The 25,915-nt window shown below is 40.3% G+C and overlaps 1 protein-coding gene across 7 annotated transcripts in view; it reads right to left on the bottom strand.

The window, feature by feature from the left end:
* Positions 1-290: 290 nt before the first annotated feature.
* Positions 291-25,915, bottom strand: part of CTDSPL (CTD small phosphatase like) — an 80,924-nt gene continuing 55,299 nt past the window's right edge. For 3 of the 7 annotated variants that reach the window (XM_048317059.1, XM_048317132.1, XM_048317203.1), the window contains exons 4-9: positions 23,924-23,977; positions 20,680-20,781; positions 15,665-15,721; positions 8,419-8,511; positions 6,621-6,806; positions 291-4,785 (exon numbers count right to left, since the gene is read on the bottom strand). In XM_048317059.1, the coding sequence (XP_048173016.1) occupies positions 4,660-4,785; positions 6,621-6,806; positions 8,419-8,511; positions 15,665-15,721; positions 20,680-20,781; positions 23,924-23,977 (618 nt within the window). In that variant the 3' untranslated portion in view covers positions 291-4,659. Of the gene's footprint in view, positions 4,786-6,620; positions 6,807-8,255; positions 8,282-8,418; positions 8,512-15,664; positions 15,722-20,679; positions 20,782-23,923; positions 23,978-25,915 lie in introns of those variants that run through there. The other 4 variants (XM_048317278.1, XM_048317372.1, XM_048317447.1 and 1 more) reach the window with 3 other exon arrangements.

Genomic DNA, 25,915 nt, shown 5'->3' with positions numbered 1-25,915 from the left:
AATAGCTGGAACATCTGCAAGAGTCGCCACCGATTTATTTAGCAGAGTTCATCAGTAGTTCATCAGCTCTGTTTGCACAAGCAGGTGCCAGGGCAGCCACGGAGGAGTCCTACACATGACTGAGAACGAGGAGAGGGGGAGGAGGGTGGGACAGAGATGAGTGATTTTATCCTCCAACATGGATGTGCATTAGCAGGAGTGAAGTCCCTGCTGAATTAGGGCAGTGCCTATTACTGAAGGAGAAGTGCAGAAATGCTTTTTCCCAGAGAAGTATTACATGCACAAGTAACTATATTGTTAAAATTTTTTATTTGTGACAGTAAAGAAACCATTCAATACCTGATTGACAACACTTCTCTCTCCTGCAAACACTCATGGTATCTGTAGTGTTTCTCAAGTATTGCTGGATTGTTCATTGCATCAAAGTGTAAACAGCTCCATCATAAGGAAAAAAAAAAAAAGGAAAAAAAGAAAGAAAGAAACATTTCCATTGCTTACTCCTCTGTTAAGGAGTTCCCAATAGATCTTTAACAAGAAATAAGAGAGAGTCAGCTGGGATTTTACAACATCATGTGAAACAGAAAACTGACAGCTGGTTTTGCATAGTTAGCCCAGAGATTTTGAAGCGATTGCCCCACGCCAGTCTCACCTGCCCCTCCCCGCCCCAAAAAGGCAAAAAACATCACAGCACCTTGGAATCAGAGGCACAAACTTGTCTTTGTTTTACAAATAGGGCTGCGCGGAACTGTGGTTTATTAGGTTGAAAACAATCTGTCCAACAGAGGGTTACGCCTTCGGAAGTCACAGAGCTACAGATTCTTTTTCTTGGTTTTTTTTTTTTTTTTTTTTACACTGAAATTTCAAAAGCTGCAACATCAGCACACACCAGTGTCATTTAGATACTTTATTGTCCCCAACCAGTCTAATCAAAATCATGCTGTAAGAAAAGTGATTGTGTACACTTGACAACCAAAACGTCTCCAGGTGTTGAGTTTCTTCCACGTAAAACTTCTGCTGTTTTAATGAAGATCAAAAGGGCGAAACAAAGAGACAAATTATTCTTCCAAAGCTACCTAAATGAACACAGCAATATTGTACATTTGCTACCATCTCCTCATCCCAAGCCTGCCACGCTTCCTGGTGGTGAACAAGGATTCAGCGCACAGCCCTAAGGTTACAAATGGCAATTTCACTGTTAACACTTCAGTTGGATTTCAAGGGTCTAAGGCATTCTGCCTTACAGCTTAATTTAAAAATACCTATACAGGCAAAAAACCGTTTTTTAACCCAACATAAAAAGGACAACAGAACTCCAGGCCAGGCAGCTTCTCTTTAGAATGACCAACTGGGAAAAGACTTTTTAATATTTCTGTAATAGCCAGAAATAGAACTGAAACCCAGGGTTTGTAACAGCCCTGGTGACCTGCATGCACTAACTGCACTTCAAAATATGCAAGAGATTTAGGAAACAAGGTTTGTTTTTTTTTTTTCCTATTTGAATTTTTTTTTAAATCTTGTATTTAAAATACAATCAAATACCCGTATTGCAAATTTTACAAACATTCCACTCGTTCTCTGACTTTATGGACAGAACTCTATTGCTTTGTTAGAATCTAGAAACTCTAAATACACAGCGTATGTATATCCACGCAAACTCAACACTTGAAATTTCAAGTATGATGGTAGTGTCAAAATAAACAACTGTGACAGTTTGATCCCTTTGGCCAAATCTGAATACCCAGGGGGAGTCCAAACCTGATTGCAGAGCACTCTGAGTTTTATTTCCGTATGAGTTGGGTGGGTTAAAAAAAATAGAATTGATCAGAACTTACAGAAAAAACTCTTAAAACTAGCAGAGATCAAAGCTGTGGTTTTTTGTCTTTGTATTGTCCCCAAGTGTCATTTTAATGCTGTACTAAGTTACAGTAACTTTTTTTTTTTTTTTTTTTAATTTGGGGATTTTAAGAGCCAAAATAATACAGTACAAGCGTGGTTGTACAGAACATCATGAGAACCGTTCCTCCAGAGGCTGGTGCAGAAGTTCAGTTGCCCATTCTATGTGGATTTGAAAACAATACAAGACACTTTAATAATAGAATCAACATTCATTCACAGACTTAAGGCAACTGGTTCATGAAATCGCTGCTTCCAGAGATGCAAACGGGTGACATGGTTTGTCTCACGTCCAACAGGTCACAACTGTCACACGGCCCTGTCTCGTGGATTATTCATTGTCTGATTGTTTGGTCTAATGCTAACGAGAAAAAGTCTTTGAATTTCTTCAGCCATTCCTCTCATACCTGCACGACTAACTACAACCTGAATACTTCCCTGCAAACTGCACCTGGGGCCCAGGAGCCACAGGCACAGTTGTAAATACTGCTCACAGAACAACTCTTTTTTTTTTTTTTTTGGCAGCTTACAGTTTCATTACTCTGGAGTCAAATACAAAATTAAACCATCTTAAACTGAAAGTAAACATTAATGGACTAACCAGAATCCATACGTCCTTTTTTTTTTTTGTTTTTTTCCTCTTTATATTTTCAAACAAAGTAGGCTTTTTTTTTTTTGAAGTTTTTTAAATTCTGAACTCGACAGTTTGTCTTTTTGCTGTGGCACAGATTTATACAGTACTAAGGTGATGCCAGCTGGTTAAGAAACAAAAGGGTGATGCCGTACAGACTCACGGGTGTGACGGGACTGCCTCCAGCACCCCTGGGCCCAGCCACAGCTGGAGCACAGCTGGAGCACAGCTGCACTGCAGGGGGCTCAGTCTGATACTGCACCCACGACAACCCACTCGCTGCCTGTGTAGACTGGCCTGCCCTTCTCTGGTGGATTTGTTAAGCTGCTTCACCAATGTTTTTGAGACAAGGGTCACAAGCCAAGTCCATCGCAAAGGAATTTGGTTTTTTTCCCAAGTCATCAGGACTTTTTGAGAAAAAGAGAAAAGGCAAAGGGGGATTACAATTCAGAATTTAGCACAAGGCTAATTAGAAGCACCAAATAGTCCATTTAGTCTTCTCTGATGACAGCCAAACGCAGCTGCACCTTTTATGTTTGGCAGATTTCTGCTGTGGACAGTAACTGGAAGGTGACACTGGAAACGGGGGGTTGAAAAAAGGTGTGCCTTGTTCTTCAAAGGCATGAAATATTTAAAAATTATTCATCCAAAAGGGTGAATGCCACTGCAGATGTTAAGCAGGCTCTCAGATTCAGAGATGACTCTAAGTCAACTCCAAAGCCAGAGGACTGATTTTAGTCTAGGCTAGTAACTTCTGCCCTTCCAGCAAGACTTGATACAGCTCCTAATCTGCACCTTACACCTTGGGGAAAAAAAAATACAAATCAAAGGTGTGGGCAAAATACTTTCTGCATTTTCATATATCAAAGAAAAGAGAAGGCTTCACCTTAATTGAAAAAAAAAAAAAAAATCTCCTTTACAGGTCACCTTTAACTGGGTTCTCTGGTATATCAGATACCAATGGATTAATCCATGGGGGTGGGTCATGAAGCCTGCATTTTATTTATTGCCCAAGTTTGCAGCTTACAGAAAATGTCTCATAGCACAGGCACAGTGGCAAAAACAGTATAACAGCCGATGGTCAACTCCATTTGGTGAGTATACAGTAGCAGCAATTAAAAGAAAAAAGTACTCCAAACAGCTCAATACAGATCCAGCTTACCCAGATGGGGTTGTTTTGAGAAAAGAATCTTAAACTAATAAATAGATCTCCTCGCCGTTCTCCCAAGATAATGGTTTTCCAAAAAAGAAGAGGCATGGCAGTTGTGCGCAAGCAGAGACAGCAGAACTTCATCTGTCTGGAATTAAAGGTGCTTTAGGTCTCTCAGCCACCTCATTTTCTCAACTCCATCACTCCCTAAATACTCAAACAACTGCAGATATGTTTTAAAACTGTGCCCAAAATCCTCATCAGTGAAACAACCACGTTAATGACCCCAATTCACCCCTCCCACAAACGCCTGAACCTTCTGAGCATGACAAAGTGTGATACAACTTAATGTCATTGTGGAGACAGGAACCCAGCATCTTGGTTTCAACTTTTTCCTTTGTTATATATTACAGTGCTCTATAAAATTTTTTTCCTTTTTCCTTTTAAAGCATTTAGACAATACAAGACTAAAAGATGTCTGGAAATACGTCTTATACAAAAATGAATTTTTATCTTAAAATAACATTCAAAAAGGCACTTCATTCTGTAAGAAAAAATTCAGAGTCAGGTCAACTGCTCTAAGCAGGGGGGTAAAATTGTCTGCATAGTGGGAGGGGAAGAAAGGGAGAGAAATTCAACTGCTGAAATACAAGCTTCTTTTTTTGGCATGTTTTAAGAAAAGCTGATCCAGTAAAAGATGTCCATTTATGAAATTAATTAAAAGAGTCCCATTGAAAATAGCTTCTTTTTTTTTTTTTTTTTCCTTTAAAAAAGTAGTCTGAACACATGACCTTAGGAGTCAGGCTTCTGAAGGCTTAATAGCATCACTCATGATTGTCCTTCGTGTCCAATGTAACAGGAAGATCAAGAGTAGCACTTCTGACAGGGGTGACCTCCCCAAAGCTTACATTTGAAAGAGCTGAAAGAGATGGAGACAGCCTCTAGCAACTGCAATCTAGGAGCAGGAGTCAGTCAGAGTTAAGGGCTACCTGTTGCAGAGTTTATGAAGCATACTGTAAACTTCTTCCTCTTTGCTTAGTCCTTCAAAGAAAGGAATAAGATCTAGCAGCTCTGTGTCTGTCATGTCATCAAACCAGGACTGCACAGGCACCTGAAACAAAGCAACCAACAAACACTGAGAGGGTTTCATGATGTAAAAGACACATGACTTTTGTCTGTGTAGGTGTTCTGTAATCACCATCATCATCATCAAGGCAATTAGCTACTCATTACCATTCAGGTGGAGCAGCAGGTTCAACCCCAAGCCCAACCAGGACAGCTGACCTCCAGCTGCATGTTGAGGTGACCCACATGACCCCACACTGCTCTGCCTCCCTGGTATCCAGAACAGACTGGAAGGAAGACACAGCTTATGAAGCTGCACTGACACTTTATTTACATGCAAATCTTTTTTTTTTTTCCCTCTAAGAATTATCAGAGTGAGTCACCAGGCACAGGCAGGAAGCAACAACCCCTTCTGGCATGGGGTTTGGAGGAAATGTTTACCAGCAAGGGCAGAACAGTGCTCAGGTTAAAATGTTACATCTAGAGAGTGGGTTCAGAAAAAAACACATGTAATAACCCTTCTTAAATATGTGGGCTGGATTTGGGGAAGGTGTTCTGTGTTATCTTCATTATGGGAGTACACTGAGGTCTTTCCAAGACTATCTTGGATCTTGTTACAAGCTTTGGTTTCTGCAGAGACTCGAGTATCACTCAGCCAGCAGCATTTTTCTATACATGATTAAACCACTCTGACAAGGCCCTTAATTTCATCTCCCAAACTTCTACAGCTCATTATTTCCTTGGCATTGATTTCCAAGATACCAAGTGATGATCTTGGATCAGGTTTTTAATTTTAACCATGAACATAAATTAGAGCTACAGGTCCTGGTTATTACAAATGGCAGCTTTAAACCACGTGTGGCACTAACCAGAAAAATGTTTTCACCACATCACTTAGGGCATCACAATATTAGGATCTGAATGTGAAAGCTGACTGCTGGAAGATAAATAGCTCATGTTACAAAAAAAAAAGTGATTCTGGAGACCATGCAAAGCAGTGCTCTTAATAAAAGATTTCCTACACTGATTTTTAACAGTCCACAAGGAAGACAGCCTAAAAACATTGAAGAAAACAGTGCACAGCCTGGTTGTCTAAAAGTCAGTAGATCTGAGGAGTTCCAGCTTCTGCCCTGGCAGCTAAAGCAGATGTGAGCAGCTGTACTGGCTGCAGCCATGGATGGAGCACCCCAGACCTCTCCATCAGAGCTTCTGGAGCCGATACAAACACACTGAAAATGCACACTGCCCTCATTATTCTCCCCTACAGAACTGCAGCCTGCCCTTTACCCTTATTCCTAAACCTTGATGAACTAATTGACTAACAGTTCTAATTATGGAGTTAAGACAAAAATAACTGAGGGAGGAGCACAACAACACAACAGGGTCTGCATTTTTTTTTTCCTTTTCCTTACCCACAAATGCAGATCTCAGTAGCAACCAGTAAAGCATTAATTATCTTGCCTAATAAAATATTATTCACACAATGAAAAAAGATGGGAGTACCTAAAGAAATTCAAGCCAAACCATTCTTTCTGTAACCACCAGTCCAAAGAACAAAATCCCTGCTGCAGGGCAGCTTTGATTCTTAGAGCTAGGTTGGCTTTTCAGGTTCCACACCACTTGGTATTTCTCCAAAGTGCTGGACCTCAAGCCAACAGCTAAAGCTCAGAGCACACGAGCAGTCATGGCTGTGACACGCTGTCAAGATCAGTTTACCCACACCCTCCACCATTTGGCAGTGAGCCCCAGAACCTACCTGCAGCCTAAGAAAACACAGAATCTGACACCAGCCAGTGCTCTGCAAAGTCTATTTTCTGAATCACAGAATCTGGGCAAGGGCCAGAGAGATGAAGTTACACTCGAGTTACTTCGAATACTTACTGCATTTTCAGGATGGAAGATGTAAGATGCAGGAGAATTATCTACTATAATAACTTTACTCAGCTCACGGCCCAGTCGACTCAGATCCTTCACGTAATTTCCTCGGTGGAAAACACAGGATTCTCTAAAGAGCCTTGCCCTGAACACACCCCAGCGATCCAGTAAGTCGGCTACTGGGTCTGCATACTTAAAAATAGAAGTCAGAAGCAGCAAGTTAGCAACGTGCACATAAGGCTAATTCACAGAGCCAAAGAAAGGACACGAAATAATTTCAGATAAAATGCCCTTTTTCTCCATTTTCTTCCCTGCTCCTTGTTAATTAACTCACTTGCCTGCAAACCTGAAGTGATTAATAAAGAGATAAAGCAAAGGTAGGACAACTATCTTTCTAGAGAAGGCTAACTCGCACGCTAAATGTTTTCTGTGATTTATTGATCAGGTTTTATTGTCAGGGCCAACTTAGAGTTACCCTGAGAGTTTTCTAGAGGTTGATGGATCCAGAGATCTCACCTACCATTACCATAAAACCAGCCAATGCTAATACAAAATCAATATGAAGCATTTCCCCAGCTGATTTGTTTCCATGTGCCTCTGAAGATAAACTGCAGTGAACACATCTGAGCCTGATGTGGCTCTGCCAAATGATGCCCTCGGAGCAACTGGGTCAGCAAGACTCTTAAGATTACCAAATTGCATAATTGGGTCATAAAAGATGTTGTTAGGAAAAATACCCATGAACAATACCAAGGAAATTCCCATTTTATACATAAGATGATACTTCTAGTGAAGCCCAGCTTAGAATCCAACAATTTATATAAACTGACCGAGAAAAAGTATCCAAATAAACTCGAACATGAATAACCACATACTTGAAGATGGTAGTTATACCTTATTGCTGCACAACAGGAGTTACCATTTTCCTGTATTTTAAACCAAGAAAAAAAACTGATGTTGAAGACAATCATCTTTTGGTTATGAAATAAGGCACCTAACTTCAGTATGAAATTGGGCAGTATTCAGGATTTTTTCAACATGACCGAGCAGTTATGTGGTAAAGAGAAAGCAGGGAAAAAGGCTTTATAGAAGATCAGGGTCCTATCCCCTTCCACCATCTCTACACTAGGCTGGAGCAAAAGCTTGCCCTGCTAGAGCACTATTTAGAAATAACCAACACCATCTCACAAACAAGACACCACAAATACAATACACTGAAGGAAGTGAAGAATTCCAGGTCAGTCTACTACTGTAACATCTACCATCGAAACTACCTACGAGCCACTACTGCTACTGCAGGACCAGAGGGCACAAAATATTCCTGGTGACGTTTCAAGCTTTGCAAAAAGGCCTCATTTTCTAACTCCAGATTGCAATTGCACCTTGACAGAGCAAGAAACCGTGGCTCCCAATTTCCAGTGAGTTTCTGAGTCACTGGTTGATGGCGTAGACGGGGTTTGATTTGGTGTTTTATTTCATGCCCAGCTTTAATGTGCTGCTTCACTCGCACGCTATTTGTTCTAATTTCTCACTATAACCATGGTAACTTGTGAGCCTTTCATATTGGCATCATGAGCAATGCATGGAGGCTACATTATGAGACAAGCCCATATGTGATGGTGTTACCATGGAAACACTTACCCACACACTAGCAGACAAAGTACACACTGTCAGACAAAGAAGCAGAAAAGAAGGGGAAAAATTAAGATAGTACCAACTGTGGAAATAATTATCCATAGAAAACCCAACCAAAAGTCCACTGACCAGCATGAAAAGGGTTAAAGAGATGAAGGGAGGAACAAACCTTGGCTAGACTGGCTGTGAAGAGTACACATTCAAAGAGCTCTCCCATCCTCTGAAGAAATTCGTCTACGTGTGGTCGTTTCAATACATAAACCTGAAATGATAATGGCATTTAGGTCAGATGGCACTCAAGAAAAGGTAAAAAAAAAACCCCAAACCACTCCAGCAATTCCAGCACTTGAAGCAAAGTTAACAGGGAAGCAATTCAAATGAAATGCTGGGGAAAAAGAAAGTACACAAGATAAAAGTAGAGACCCAATAATGAGAGATTGGCATGCATGGGCTGCCAAGACCCTGCTGATTATGCAACTGCAAACACCGAGCATCATCTGGAGTGGTGCTCCTTGAAAAATCTCATTAAAGGCAAAGGCAGACAGGAAGGCTTCTCAGGAAGTAAGGATGTGGCTCTCCCCACCAAACCCATTCTGGTGCTGGTGCCTTCAGTGCTCAAGAGCTCCACAGAAGGAATAAATCTGATGAAGCCTCTGTGACGGCAGGAATCGCACAATAGGAACCTGTTTTTGTTCTGTGGCTGATTCCTTCATTTCTGAAACCCCAGGTGCTAAGCATCGTAACTCTCTATGGAGAGTGATCAAGCCCTCCAGCTCTGCAGAGAGCTTTTCTCACCAAAAATCTTCACAGCACCATGCAGAATGCCTAAAAATGCTGGTTCTGCAACTTGCTGACAAAGTCCACAGCATCTTCTGAAGAGGACTTTGCCAAAAGATGGCAAATTCCCAGGATCTCTCTCCTCTTCAGCATCCTGTCTTCAGCACTGCTCTGCTGCCTTTCTGCCCTGGCTTGGCAGCCTACTGTCAACAACCTGATTAGCAGATATTAAAACCTCCTTGCTCCTCTTTTCAGAGCACACACGACGATTTTGTGTTCACAGAAGATACCAAAACAAGGAAACTACTGCTCAGAAAGCTTGGAAGCAGCTCACAATAGACTGGGAAGCTGAAGAGGGGAGTCTGCTTGAAAAGTATTTATCTGTCTTGTTTGCAGTTAGATTAAAAGTTTGAGAGAAAACATTGGCAGCATTTTATCTTCTTTTGTTTGGCAAATAATCCCTAATACTGGAAATTTCAAGTGGAGAACTCTGGCACAGAGCTGAATTCAGGAGAAACTTCAAGACTGATGCTATTTCAGGAATTTCATTCTTTGATATGTTAAACTAGATTAATTGTATGTATTTTACTAGATTCATATTAATAAGAAGTAAAAAAAAAAAAATCAAGGTACCCAGAGAAAAAGCCTGAAGGAGAGAAATATGGAAACAGTAGCTTAAACTCAAGTGTAACAATTAAAGCCTTCAGCAAAAGAAGAAAAAAAGAAGCTGTGTAATTGAAATTGAAACCCTAAATTGGAAAGCAAAAATTTTTTTAAAACACATATGATGGAGCTGTACCTTAATGACTAAAGCAGAAATGTTGATTTTCCCCTTTATGCAGCATACAGATCATACCATGAAGTCTTTATCTCTTTTAAGTTATTTCTGTGAAATTTATCTAGACGATTTCTGGCCTCATAAGCATTACATTCAAACTTTGATACAGATAACAATTTATAACCCAGATTTCTTTTTTTTAAACAACCACAGCAGCACCTAACCCATCAAAGAATTGTGACATTTTACGGATTAAAGACAGTTAACAGATGTACTTCAACACCACTCTCTTTCCAGATAATTACAGCAATGTTTCCTGTATTTCACCAGGCACAAACCAAGTAATTTCCTCTCCTGTAACAATGCAATTAATTTTTCATTTAATTCTTTCTACACAATGTTGGGCTGTAGTGTTTCCTCTCCAAATTCTATCTTTGAATTTTTTTAAAGACAGGGAGACAGCTGCAGTCCCTCTCCAGTTGGGTATCCAGAGAGTATCCAACTTCCCAGATGTGAAAGACAGCAGGATCCAAGTTAACAATTAAGTTCTTGATTCTTCACCCTTAGGTTTTATTCCTACACTGATTTTTGAGGGCACAAAAGGGGCACCCCAGAGTCTTAACAACATTCTTGGAGAGTAAGTGCTGGAATTTAATATTAATTTCCCTTTTAAAGCCCAGTGCTTCCAGCCACAGCAGCAGAAGTCTCCTCTTTGCTCTCCATCCCTATCTCTGCCCGTGTCAGTGAAGTATTTCCACTTGGAATGTAATTACAAACTCCCTGCCAAGGATCTGAACTTTGCTGCTTGCAACATAACCCACCTCCTCCATCAGGAGCACACAGTAAATTAACCCCAGAGCTGCAGCCCCAGAGCTCTGAGCCACAGCTTGGGCTGCATTTGCCAGTCTTTGCAATAAATGGCTCTTTTGGCTGCTTTTAGGTCTCCTAATTCTGCACCTAATTGAGGATTAGCTATGAATACACAGCACTTTTAGTTGGATGGTCTCCCTTCTGCAGTTTTAGGGCTCCTGATCCACCACAGAGCAGTCACAGCCTCCTCTACTTGAGTTTCTCTTGCTGCTTTGCCTTAAATCCTTCCCTGCTGGGATCTGGCCAACAGATTTGCTTCTCATGTTAAATGCCTAATTAATAATAAATGTCATTTCTTAAGATGAAGTCTCACCAAATTTTTCCCTTAATTGTTTCCCTCTGTAAAAAGCCCCAATTCCTTTGCCTTTTTTTTTAACAACACTGATTTTTTTTTTTTTTTTTTTTTTTTTTTTTTTGGCAGAACAACATATCTTAATACTCTGGATAGTTATTCTCCTTGAAGTTTTCTTTGGGAAGTCCTACTCAGACCCTGGAAGCAACTCCAAAATGTACTGGCATCCTGGGCTACAAAATCTCTTTGGTTTACTTCACATAAAAGCTTTCTTCAGCTGACAGTACAGCTCTTTTCTCCTCTTCCTTCTCATTTGGAATTTTTTCCCCTTTACTTTGTTAGTGGCTGGACTTGAATCTCAATGCTGCATGGTTATTTGTGGCTTGGCTTTTTCCTCCACTGCCTGATGTCTTCAGTTGAAATCTCTAGACTAACTGGCTCCTGGCATTTTTCTGAGATTTATACACTGTCTTCAGGGCATTAAAAAAAAAAAAAATCAATTTTTTTTTATTATTGTACGCTCACTAATTTTTTCCTTATCACAGCAAGAATTTGGAGGAATATAGTCTTTTTTTATTATTATTATTTAAAGTGAACCCTTCTCAACATTTTAAGCACAAATCAGGCACTAGGCATGTTTCCACAGGATTCTTACAGCTGCTAATGGCAGAACACAAGCAATTATCTTTAATTGTTTTCGAGCATTTCGTACTTGCACATGAATTTTCTATATCTCAAAGCAGCCTCAGCCTACAGAGACTCAGTATTTGTGAAACCCAAAGACAAACCCAGCTCATTTTCCATCAATTTAACAGGACACAAAGAATGGCCTTTCAAAATCAGCTTGACAATGAGGAAATCTGCAAGTAATGACCAAAAAAAATCTGCCATGACAAGTCCAACTCCTGTAATCTCCTCTTTTGTGGGGTGGGTGCCTCTTCTGAGCAGTGAGCAGAAAATCCCACATGTCCTGGAGCCTCATGGTCCTGGTTCACACAGTTGTGGTCGTGTCCCAGTGCAAGTAACCAAGAATAGGCCAGTTAGAATGGACACAGCCTATCCTGGATTACTTGAACCAGGCCACAGCCTTCTGCAAGAAAATCCATGGATTCTGAGCTTTATAGGAAGGAAGTTTATTATTTGAACAGCATTTTACCCCCATTAAAAAAAAAAATTGCATATTATGTTCAAAGCATACATGCCAAATGTTCCTTCAGCTTTCAACAATTAAAAATAAGCAATTAATTGAATTAACTCCCCCCTCACCCCAAACACTTAAAAGTTAGTTTTACTCAATAAACAAATTATATTTAAAAATTAAATTCAAAATAACACCAAATCAAACTCTTGCTGGCTGCCCTCTTTACTCTTGGACATCAAGAGCAAGGCACAAAGCCACTGGAATTTAATTTGGATGAAAGATTAAGGACAAGCATTCCCTAAAAACCTTCACTTGTTGGGGATTAAAGCTGTATTTGATGCACAGCTTCTGGTCTGGGGGCTGTGCTCACTCTGCACATGGTCAGTGGGAAGCAGGGTCCAAGGCAGAGGATGTGTTCCTGCAGAAGTTAAATCAAGGTACCCAAGAGGTTGAACATCTCCCTCCAGCCACCACTTTCACCCTCACTGAGCTTCCTCTCAGTTCCACCACATTCCACTGGATTTCCCAGAGCTTCTCCCTTGTACTTTCTTTGGTGGAGCAGGAGACCAGCTCTGATCTCCTTTCACCCAGAGAACCAGAGGGGAATGAGAGAAGTGGCCAGAAGGGTCAGCGTGCACCAGAACCCTCCTTTTGTATCTGGGCCATCACACCCAGCACAAAGCATGGGATTCTTCCCTGGAACTTCAGCTGCCCTGGGATGGGCACAGCCTCTGCAAGCATCCCAAGACCCACAGCAAAAAGGAAGGGAGGTTCCTCCACACTTGATTTATTTCCTTCTTAAAATAAAATGACAAATCCTTTCGAAAGATAAGGTAATTTAGGCTGGAGAAAGAAAGATGGGAGAGGGAAAAGGGATGTTAAGAAAAGCTGGTTTTTAATCTAGGTAAGCTCATTTACCCAAGCACCCTTTAAGATGATGAATTGTCCTCCCTATAAAAAAATACCCAAGAGTCTCTCTGACCTTTGGATTATAAATTATATAAGGGAAAACAAATTCCCCAAACGAAATACATTATTTTTTTAAGACCTCTGTTGAACAGCAAAAAAACCCAACATCACATTTACCATGACAAAAACATGTTAGATAAGTCAATCTCAAAACTGTACTTCAGGAGTACAGCAATTCAATTTGCCACAACTTGTACTTTCTGGGATGTGAGATCTGAACAATCTCATACAATTTCAAGTTTCCCTATGAAGGGGCACCTCTGAAATGGTGTTGCTCAGTTTGTTTCCACTGGGTTCTGCCTAAGGCAGAGTTCAAGGACAATAAAAATCTGTCAATCTCCTGCCAGACAAGGCACCAGGCTCACTGGTGAAGCAGGGATATGCACTATGGACAGAATGGTTCCACAACATTTCCCATCTCCTGGGATATTCTGCACAGGTGGAAATATTTCTCAATGTCAGTGATTAATCTTGGAGTATATAAACTGCTTAAGAAAATGGACACGCATTATACAGATGACAAATCCTGATAAATGACAGAAATTGCTCATATCAGTTCATTATGCTCTAAGTGACTACAGAATTACAGGTTTGAAGTGGGAACAGGTTGTCAAAGCTCTCCAGCCTGTGTTAATGCACATCAGACTCAGCCAGAATATCCATTTTTGCCCTTTATCACTGTGCAAAATAAATGAAAAAAAAAAAGATTCCTGAATGTCAGCAATATTACAGAGACATCACACACACAGGCTTTGCCTGTTCTGTTTGCCACACAAATTACCTTTATTTCAAGAATCCCAGATTCCTTACAACTACCTTCATTTTTACCTTCCAAATGAGACCAAGCTATTTACCTATTCTAGAGGTTAAGAGCTTGAAATACAAAGAGTGAAGCAATTTCCTTGAAAATTATGCAAGGAGTCTCCAGCAAAGCACAGAGACCAATTTCACTTGCCCACCTCTGTCAGGGGAGAAGGAGATGCACAAATCTGCTCCCTTTGGACTCAGTCATGAGGTTTTTGCTTGTTTGGAGGGGTTTTTTTGTTGCTGTTTTCTCTTTTCCCCCACAAGGAATCATCTCCAGGTGCCAAGCTGCATCATTTTTGGTGAAGAATCTGAGTTTGCACCAAGGAATGGAAAAGCAACAGGCTTTTGAAATGTTTGACTGTAAAGCCCAAATAGCCTTTTACTGGGATTTGTTTCAAAATGTAAATATGTCATCTTGACAAGCTAAGTGATCACAACTCTTCAGCCATTCAAAAACTCACTTTCAGAAGCATTCTGCAAAGTTTTAGGAGAGAGAATTTGTCTGTTCTACAGCACCAAACACAACTGAAGCCCACATCAAATCAGTACTGAAAATCACAAATCTCCCAAAACATCACTTAAATGTTTTAAGCATCAGCTCTGGTGAACATTACAGGTGGAAGTACCCTAGATATTGAATTTTTCTACATAAAACAGGCACATGGTAAAAACTGTCAAAACAACTATTACTTTAAAGCACATTTCAGTCCACTGACTGATATTCAGGAATCATTTTAAGAGTGACAAATACATGGATAGCTTCTATCATAGGAAATCAGACAAAATTATGAACTAACTTCATGATCCACCAATTAGCACAAGATTAAAATACAAACCTCCTTGTCCAAGTAAAAATAATCCATAAAAATAATCCATAAATAACGTTTCAAAATGTAAAGTATTTAAAATCTCTGTTAAATCACATCTAGGGGAGATTTGCTCCTCAATAACTGTAACATCCAACACCCAACAGAAGATGTTTCACACAATTTGCAAGGTTCATGTATCAGAAAGGCTCAGCTTCACATTAACCTGTTTAACTCATCTCCAGCAAGAACTTCAATGCCTGCCTGAAGAGGGGAAGTTACAGCACTGTAATTTATTTATTCAACCCTTCAGAAATGTCTACTGATTAAAGACACCAAGCTAAGATACATGGAAGGGACTGATTTTCAAATTATAGGCATTTTGCCTTTACTCAAAACCATTTCTTAGAGCCTTAAGTGAAGTTCTTAAAGACATAAAAATTCATCTCCTCATGATTTTGTCCCGACCTTTCAAATATGCTCAAGTATAGAAAAATGCCTATCAGTTCAAGAGGAACTTGAATTACTTACAGGAATAAAAGGGACAGAAATTAAACACAGACTAGCACAAGAATTGAAGAACTGTCTATTTTTCCTTTATACTTTTATAAAACATAAATGAGCTTTGGCATGTGAGCTACCAACATACATTGGAGCCAACTCATGTCCTGTTTGTCTTGGAAAGAATGAGAAATGCAGTGTTCAAGCAGCTTTTTTCTGGGCCCAGCAATGTTTGAAACCCCATCCTTACATCATTTCCTGTTTGAAAACATTTTAAAATTGACAAAGAGTCAAGTATTGAAGTCCTGAAAGAGATATTCCACCTGATCACACAGAGATGCCTGCCTGCAGTCCACAATACACAGCCTCCATGCTTTGCAAAAGGAGAAATTATTGGATATAAAGCAGCAAATGGAGGAAGGGAACGTTCTGGGACACCCAGGACACAATGCTGAAGGAAAAACCAGCACTTACCTGATGTATGGTTCCATCAATTTCAACAGGAACGATGAAATCAGCATTGCTAATTGGCTAGAAAGAATGACAAGGAAATAATCAGCATTAAAAATAAGATCATTAGAGGGAAAATTTCAGGGCCATAAAAGGGAAGAGTACCTACTTCTGAGGAACAAGTTAATAATCATTACTGACTACACAGATCCACTCTGTGTGTGCTCTTACACAAGTCAGAAGCTCACAGTTGTAATTCCAGACACTGCATTTCCCTCTTCTCTCCTATTTTTAAGCTTCATACAACATGATACTGCTTGAATAACCCCCACTACCACTGAGTGTGTTCATCAGGAAAACACCTCTTTGGAGAAATTCTTTCCCATCCATTCTTTGTGGATACATGACCACCAAGAAAATCAGCTGTGTACTCCACATATTCTGCTCAGGATCATCCATTAGTGATTAATTAAAAATAAAGACAGTGGTAAAAGTAATACCTACTGGTTCTACTTGAATCAGCACTGCAACAAGACTTAGGTTGTACAGCTAAAGGATTCTAAAGATGCCAATACCAATCAACCTAATCATGCAAAATTTCATTTGAATTCCAAAGGGAAGAGCAGGCACACTCTGCCCAAGCCCTTGAATCCATTTCTCCAACCTGTCAAACACAACTCAATTCTCAAGACTTACTGTGAAAAACTGTTGGTCAAGTAGAATTGCTCTGGAAAGCAGGAATGTGAACTGTAGACAGTTCAGGAGTACCTAATCTAATCTTGGCTACACAGCAGTGGTAGTTGGGAACAGGCTGCTGCCAATGTTTACTGGTTCAAGTGGACACCAAACTTAGGTACAGCTCATGCACTCTGTCCACTCTAAAAAAAAAAGCCATGTAAACATGCCTGGCTGGAGCTTGGAGCTCATTCCATCATCTGCAGCCTGGAAATGGCGGAGGCAGAGCTGCCAAATGCAGTTTTAACATGACTAATTAAGAGCCACTATCTTTCATGGATAAGAGCCCAGTCTGTAACTGGTATTACCAAGCTAAGGCTGGAAAACATCTTCACTCAGCTCTGTGAGATTCATACAGACTTTCCCACCTGGTTTTCTGGATCAGTCAACAGGCGGATCTCAGGAACCACCAAGAAGATGCCCCTGAAGTGTTTGTGGGACTGGAAACAGACTTTAAACCCATTCAAGGGGGGCAAAGAAGTGCCAAGAAAGCAGAGGAGCAGCTGAGGTAAAGAGACCAAGAAGCAGATCACAGACTGGTGAATCTAAACAGGTGCTCTGTGAAAAAATGGCGGGCAAAGAGGATCCTGCAGTATTAACCTGCTAGCATCACTTTGATCCCACTACCTGGAGAAACCAGATTCTAATTCCACTGTCAAACAACCTTCCTGCCAGCAGAGCAAAATGACCACAAGAATTTCTGTGGCGGGAAACACCCTCTCTCAGGAGCGAGGAAAATAAGGAAGATGGTTTGATCTGACACCTGCAAGTGCTGGATCTGAGGGCACAGGAGAGGCTACATGGAATCCTCTCATCCTGACCAACCAGGACTGGCAACCAGACCTCCAGAGCAGCTGGTGATGGAGAATTCCATCCTCTTGATGACCCCTGCGCTGGTGTGATCTGAAGGATTCCTCAAATATACACAGATCAATCTAGATTTTTCCTATGTGACACTGAGCAATTTCCCTGTCTTGCTTTGGAGAAAGACAGAGGGGAGGCTCCCATCTGTTCCCTGCATGAAGCTCCTCAGATAAAGACACTCTGCAGCTCTAACAGCCACAGGAACAGGTACACAAAAGTTCTGATGCTTCACCTTAAAAAGAAACCCAAATGAATTGTCAAGAAGCCTCAGCCACCAGTTCTCCAGCTCCCTGCAGACTTTGAAGAGGCTTGCACACACTTGAAGCATTTATATATGCATGACTCCCTTCAGCAAGAGAAATACTCTGCAGCAGCAGCAGCAAAAGAATAGGTCACTGCAAGCTGCTGAGGCTTTGAAATCCACTGATAAAACTACAGCTTTTACAGAATTTAATCCTAACAGAAGCAACTTCAATCAGATGCCAGAGAAAACCACATTCTGTGTGAGCAACTTTGGTTTTTCCTAACAAATAAAACTCACCCTCAGACTTTGTAACACTGACCAAACTACTCCCAACTACAAATTTGCTTCCCCCACTTACACTTCACGTATTATGTTGCTTTCTTGTTGGCACTGGTGATAGAAAAGGAGCACGGACTGGGGTTCTGGTCTCCTCAGGGAGGGAAAAGAGGAGAAAAGTCTGCAGCAATTTGCTGGCTAAAGGTTTGTGGGGCTGTGCATGTGAAGCACCTCTGTGCCTCCAGTGGGAAGCACAGAGACAGAGCCTGGAAGAAGGCAATGCATTTCCACTGAAAATCCTCAGCTCAGTTAGAACCGTTTCTATTTAATAAAAAAAAAAAACCAAACCAAAAACTTTCAACATTTTAAATGCTCTAGAAGTGTTTCACTGCCAGTTTTGAATAGGACTGCATTCCAGGCTTGCATGTGGTTTAATACTTTTTATACAAAACCATGTTTACATCTCCTTGATTTAATAATTATTTTTTGCTTCTATGATTGTTTTATGATGGGAATGATAACTATCCTGTCTATCTATTCCCTTTTTACTCTTGCCAAAGAACCCCAAACTTTATTCCATTAATATGCACCTAGAATGAAAGACTAGTACCTCCTTAAAGCTTCACAAATATGCAGGGGCATAAAAAGACAAGAATTACCCTCCTTCAGATGTTGCTGCTTTCATAAAGAGCACTTTAAATATTCTGCCTCTCTGGTTGTGTCAAAAAACCATGTAATCTGCATTTGAAATACGAAGCCTATTTCATAACAGAATTACGAATTCTAAAATATCAAGTGTTTTAAATAAAGCCTTTTGTACTAAAACTCTCAAATTTATGTATGCTTTTCCAGCTTTTAAGTGGGGACCTGCCTGGTTAGAGAAGACATGTTTTAATGGAAGAAGAACCCCCAAAATATCCCCAAACCCCTACAAACTGAAAAACTACAGAAGTAACTTGACTACCCAGGCAGAGCAGGGTGCACACAGGTGTTCAAGCCCCTGCTCTGCTGGAATGTATCATTTTATTTGATGTCAATTCATGGTCTTAATTCACCTGAAGAATTTCCCGTCATGAAACAAAACCCAAAGAGCACCACTGGACAGTGCCAGCCACTAAAGAACTAAATTCATTTCCTCCAGCACTTGGTTTTCTCTTACACACCCCCAGTCACACGGTTTCATATTGAAATAACAATATCGTAGCCCTAAGACTCAAATACTGCAGAAATTCCAACATCTGCCCAACTTTACTGACCTCACACAGAAAAGAACCAGTTTTCTTTCCCTCACACAAAACATTATTCAGTGCTCATCATCAAGCAGAAAAATCTTTTGGTCTTTCTTAAATATCTACTCAACATCATTTAAATACCCATTAAATATCATTTGAATGAATGGGAGGATTAAAAGGAGCCTGCTAAGAAACACTCTGCAAACCTCAGTCCTACAAGAGAGATTTACAACTATGCCAACCATTAAACATGCAGTTCTTTAAAATGGTCCAAAAAAAAAATTAATAACCACCTAAACCGAATCTCATTTTGTTTCAAAAACCAGGAAAAAATCACAGTACAAAATTACCCACAACACTCAGAAAGCAAACTTGTGTTTTTACCTTTCAGGTAACACTAAGTGTAATGCTTCATTTTTATTATACACAATTAGATTTTTAAATTCAGCTTTCCCTTCCTATTCTTGACTCTTGTTTAAACAGGAAGGCAAGGCTTCTCACTTCCCAATTCAGCTGTGGTTTTTATCTCCCTGAAAAGTTCTCTAGGGCAAGCTCAGCCTGGGTACAGAAGACAAATCTGGCACTGAGGCTGAGAGGTTCCTGCACACCATCATAAATTTTCTATAACATCAGGCACAATAAAGACAGAGAAAAAAATTCTTCATTTCAGTTTGAGGCACAGGAATATTTGTTCTAGTATCTCCATATAGGGTTTTCTTTAAGTCAACAAAGAGAGGCTGCTGCCAAATTCTAACCACAACATGAATTACAAGTTTGCATTTTAAATACTGGCAACTAAGAAGTGAAGGATAAGAAGTGGAGTTGATGCTTGCAGGGAAAATGGAGTGCAAGCACCCAGAAGATTGTAAGGGTGGCTAATCTTGTTTGGTAGCAGTAAGGTAACATTATTAATTCTTATAAATTCTCCACTCAATGTATAAAACCAGCAGACACTTTATCACTATTAGATGTACTAATCAGAAATGCTATCAGTACCCTGAGCCAATTTAGATTTTGTATTTCTGAAGCTTCCTAATTTCAGCCCTACTTAAACAACAGGAAAACCACCAGTACCTTCACCCCATGCTGAACTCTGAAGGGTTATAGAAGTTGTCCCTTGAAGGTGACTGACTCATCAGCAACAACTAAATGGTATTTGCTTCCCTGCTCTGAAAACTAAACACTTAAAAACACTGACTGCGATCAGGACAGAAGGCTGACCTGAGGAAAACAACATCTTCCAGCAAGAGAGAAGAGCCACCACTGGTGCCCAAAATCTCCTGGTTTAAGGCACATGTAACCTAGCATAAAGCTGTGCTGATTCTCCATTCTCCTACTCTACCTATTGGCATCATTTAAACTGCAAAAACAAACCCCTAATTTCAAAGCAACAAATTTTGTACCTGTTCAAAACACAGGTCCTTGCTGGAATATTTAAAGTCATGAAGTCAGTAACTATTCCAGGCCTTGCTACAGTCAGTGTGATTTTCTCAAAAAACCAAAATAAAACCAGCAATCTCTGGAGTTCCTCCCCGGAGAGCTAAATTAGGATGAATAATCATAGGAGAGGCAATGAGGACTCCCAGGCAGAGGCTGTGAGAGGAGTTCAAGTGTTAAGAGGCTTAACAGTTCCTCCAGCATTCACTGACAGATTCAAGCTGCAAGAGATCCCTTTTCAATTTACTTACCTTAAATGAACTGTGCACTAAAGTTTCATCTAAATCAATGACCACACACTTCTTCCCATAGTCTGATGCTGTCAGTTCTGGCAGGAGGTATTTAGCTGGTGGCTATAAATGAAAAGAAAAGAGGAAGACAACAAAAAAAAGTAAAACCTCTATGGAAGGGGCACCCTTCTGTTAACATTACTATTCCAGTAATTACTGGGAGCTGGCATACGTGACTTGAAATCAAATGCTTTTCTGGGCTCATCCCAAGGACATGTATGGATATTAATGGCTCATGCAACTGCAATACCCATACAAAGACTTTTCTTTTTAAAATTATTTTCCAAATGAGAGGCTTGTTTAGAATGACCTCCAAAGCAATGGAAATTAAAATGGTAAAAGACCACCACCAGCTAAAAAAAAAGCAGAAAACCAGGATATTTGATACAACATCTTTTTCCAGTGGCTCTTCTCCCAATGCCTGGTTGTGGTTGCTGTTGTTATCCTACTTCCAGTCAATGCCATTTCCAACCGTATCAGGCTGATGGACATTTGCACAAATCATTATTTCTGTTTGCCATGAAAAATGCTGAAATGGAGCAATCATCCTGATGGAAGACAACATTCCTGATTTAATCTTCCAGGACATGTCTTCACTCTTATTTTTACCACTTATGAGGGTGGTGATCCACTTCTGTGTGAATTATGCTCCCAGTCAAGGTATTAGAACTGCAGTGAAGAACCTGAACAGGGCTCTTCTACAGCACTGCCCTTACTATAAATGGCACCAATCCCATGAACTGACAATTCTCCTGAGAGCAATGCAGACAGCCCCATATTCTTCATGTCATTTCCCACTTCAGCGTCCCAGTTTGCAATAAAAATAAGTTACTTTAGATTTTGGTACTGGATACTTTCTGAAATCACAGAAATGGGAGAGAACTCTTCCATTTGGTGCTGAAACACTGCTGCCACTCAGGGGTTTTTTTGATGAAGGAAAAGGATTAGCTTTATAGTAAAGTATGAATAGGGAGAAGCCAGAGACTGAGAGGAAATGAAATTAATTTAGACTTGGATACACAACTCCAACTCCATTCTTTTCCTATCTTTTTATCTGTTCACTGTTGCTCTGGTAAAGATTCATCATCTGTCAAAGGTTTCTTCTTTTCAGTGGCCCTTTGTAGAAGTGCTTGCAGAGATCTGAGGCCAGCCCTGTGCAGGCAGGGGGTGACACAGGTGAGGCAGGCACCTCTGGACACCCTCCAGCAGCCAGGGCAGATTATCAAACCACTGGCTGAATTCAAGTGTCACCTTGATAGATACCAGCCAATGATGCCTAATTAGCCATTGTTTAAATGAAGCACCTAAGAAATCAGATTCTGGACTTAAATTAAGTGTTTTTAGCTAAAGCAGGAGTTCTCGGGGGATTTTTAGGAGTGTTCAATGAAATTGATTTAGTTCCCTACAATTAACATCGACAACAGTTCCCTCAGCAGCCAAACTGGAAGCTGCCCTGCCTACAAACCACTTAGCTCAGTGCATTTCCTCTCAGCACACATCTGACAACGATCTTCAAATTAAAACAGCTTCTGCCTAGTGCCTGCAAAGGCTCCATCCACCACAGCCACCTAACCAGGCTGAAATTTATACAGCACCTGTCTAGGTTATGGACAGTCCCACAACTGCTTCAGTTCCACCTCTCCACATTGGCAGCTAGGACGAGACCTAAAGAATTTCAGTTTCTCCCTCCTATTCAAAGCCTAAAAGGTATTTAGCACCCCACCTGAGTTTTTCATATTAAGAAGGATCCAAACTTGCAACCTAAATAAATTAAAAGCTTTCTGAAAACAAAATCCAACCCATTTAAAGACAACAATCTTCAGAACCCATGTTCCAATAGTTCTTGTCTTTGAAGACAAAAAAAAGGTAGGAACATCCCAAAAAAACGTTAAACATACTTTTTTTAAAAAAAAAATAGTTCAGTTTATTGTTGTACTCAAAACTCTTATCTCCTTTGAATTTTTGACTACATTAAACTGCACAAGCAGTTCAAAGCCAGAAATTCCTTCTGCTATGTGAATTCCTTTATCAAACTGAAAATATCTGTATCTATGGAAAATATATGGAAACAGATAATTCTTCCATATAAAAATATGCACATGGAAAATATGAGCACTGTCTTACCACAGATACCTTTAGTTTTTTAGCTGGAAACTGCTGCATTTGTCATCAAGAAAAGGATGGACACACACCAACGACTACAAAATACAAGAACTTTCATCTCTGAGAACCCAAATTCCCTGACTGCACGGTGAGGCAAACTGTGACTGTTTTTTTTCACCCACCTGCACCTCTTGCTTTCAAAAGAAGTGGCTGGGACAGGCACAATTTACCTGGGGTAGCTACACCGAGGTGCTGGTTATGGCTAGAGTTTCTCTCCCTTTTCAGTTTTGTTTTAGGAGATCATGTGCAATTACTGACCTAACTTGATCCAACAAGGGCACAACCAACTCTCCTACAAGCTTTGGCATCTTGAGTTCAACCTGATCTTGTTTCCTGAAGTTCACATGTCTGAAGATCAGAAGAAATAAATTTTCCATTTCACAAACTGCAATTCTGTTGCTCTCAACTATGAAAACATTCACCCTCTGACAATGTAACAGGGATAAGGAAATTATTCTGAAGCTGAAGTCACTACTACAAGTTGTGAGGCTGCTAAATACCTGGTGTAGGACTTGGGAGCAAGGGTGGCAGTTTTGAGGTTTTTAGGAACTTGAAAGGATTTGTATGCAAAGTATCAGCCCATTTGTTTTGCTGTTCAAGCTTTCTGATCTAAAGCAATTTCCACCTGTCAAGGGTAGCAAAGCTTTTAGGCAAAAACAAGCATTACTCAACATTGTGTTTTAATTTTCTCACTAATGCAGACACACCCAAGAAGAGTTCTAAATACCAGATTTCCGTCACAGTTAAGAGTGAATAGCTCTGGAACGTTGATAATTTATTTTTATTTTTACACATATCAGCTTTAAAGATATCTGAGATAATTAAGAATATTCAATTGTGGCTAACAGCAACTCATATTTACTATGCAACACTCCCCGAAAGGCTGCAGACTTCCACAGAACTCGGCAGAAAAATAACACGTGGTATCTCACTGGCTTGGTCTTCAATTCCAACAAGACACAAACTGTATACAAGTTAAACTAGTCACTGTTTGGGATTTATGCATTCCAGCCAGGTCTCGTGGCTGATCAGCTCAACAGACCTTGTAGTGAAACGACTGCTGCACTGCTTCAGTCCCGTGGAAATAGTATATTCCCTAAGAAAAAAAAAAAAAAAAAGGGGATGGTGGCGGCAAGAGAACAGGACTTTTGGTTGAAGCATAAACAGCTGGTCAACACAAATCTTGCAGAAATTCACTGTATAGAACAATCATCAGCTCTCCTCCCTGTAGGCCCGTATTCCCACAGAGACAAGTATCAGAATTAATAAGCCCTTTTTCTTCCCTCTCTGTACTGGCAATGCTGTCAAGCCTAAGTGCAGCACATTAATTTACTGTTCATGTCCTCCTCAGCTCACACTTTCGGCTGCACTCAGCAGGGATAACAGCTTCTCCCAGCAGCTATGTGCAGAAATACTCTTACAGAGGATAAATGATTCCTGCTTAGAACACAGCTGCCAGAAGATGCCAGCTCCTCTTGTGGAACAGGCAGTTCCCAAAATTTCTTCCAGAAACAGTTCTAACAAGGAATTATCTCATGTAGGTGAGGACAAGTGAAAAAAAACCCCTCCAATATCCCTGTGCTGAGATTTAACTTCTGCAGGGATTCTGAGGGGTAATTTTGATACCACTCGTTAACAGTGGCATTTTCAGCTGAACAAAAGAAATGGACACTCCAACTCATTTAAGAGTTGTTTAAGAGAAGTTTAACAACATCTCATTAAAGATGGTGCACGAGTGTGGCCTTGTATTTCCATCTACCTCTTCATCCAAAAGAATATGAAACAGTGAAGCTGCTATGGGTCTACTTTGATTTGGGGGTTGGAACGAGATGATCTTTTAAAGTTCCTTCCAACCCAAACCATTGTATGGTTCTATTTCTCTACCATACTCCTTTCCAAACAAAGCTGAGAAAAATCCATGAAAGCACAGGTATGCTGAGCTACATTTAATAGATTTTTAATCAGGTCTATCAAAATGTGTCAGCTGGGAATGTTTTGGGTTTGCCTTTTTAAAAAATTTTGTGTTTATTTCAGCCCTAAAAATAAGTAATTTTGCAGTATTAGGAAAATAATCAATTATGCTGCTGTTTAATCTATGCCTTATCTGGAAACAGTTTCAAAAATGAGATACAGACAGGATAAAATTCATATTGTAAAAAACCCCAAGCTAATGCTATTTCTATTTCCTGAAGAACTTAAGTTGAAGCTGGAATGTTTTCTGTTTAGCAGTCATCTTTATCAATAACCAAGCAAAAATTCACAGTAAGTCAAGCTTTTAAATTCAGTGCAATTAATACAGGACAAATCTGACTGAGCAGAAGATCCATTTCACTGAACTCCACACATGAATGCAAATAAAAGCAATGCACAATGCACATAAAGCAATGGAAGCTTTCAAACAGGTGACCTCAGCACACTGCCAGGTTTAATACACAATAAAAAGCACAATTAAGCTCCAGAAATCCTCGTATTTTGACTGGAGGCTTCAATTTGAAGGTGGGGAGTGGGCAGAGCTCTTTTTGAGTCACTCAGGAATTCTCTAAACACTTGAAGTGATGACATTTGCAATGAGCCCTGTAAGAAGTAAATGTCCACTTCATTGTGACCAAGCTCACTCTGTGTCTGTTTTAGAATATTTTTCTCCTGGTTTGTACAAGACACGCAGTTTACACAGCCCACTTCTCATCCCTAGGTAGCACAGCATCAAGAATTTCTGCCTTAATGGGACTGAAACACACAATTAGAACTGTCTTGGAGCAAACCTTTGGGCTCCAGCACTCAGGACCAACACCCCTCCTAAGACCAGCAGAGCAACACTTTAATTTTAGGAGTTTTTCCTAACATAACGCTGCATTTCCTTTCCTACCACTTTCCCCACGTGCAGCTCCCTTGTGCCTTTATTTAGATGATTACACAGCGCTGCTGGCTGGTTCCTGAGAGCCAGCAGCACTTTGATACTGGAGAATAAATGTCACACCAGTGCCTGAGGGCGATGGTTGCCTGACAACACTCCCGTGTCCTGCTGCAAGAAGAA

The sequence above is a fragment of the Corvus hawaiiensis genome, chromosome 1, assembly GCF_020740725.1.
Source record: "Corvus hawaiiensis isolate bCorHaw1 chromosome 1, bCorHaw1.pri.cur, whole genome shotgun sequence".
NCBI classification, from domain to species: domain Eukaryota; kingdom Metazoa; phylum Chordata; class Aves; order Passeriformes; family Corvidae; genus Corvus; species Corvus hawaiiensis.
The sequence above is the reverse complement of the archived record's forward strand: the minus strand, read 5'-3'. Positions and strand labels throughout refer to the sequence as shown.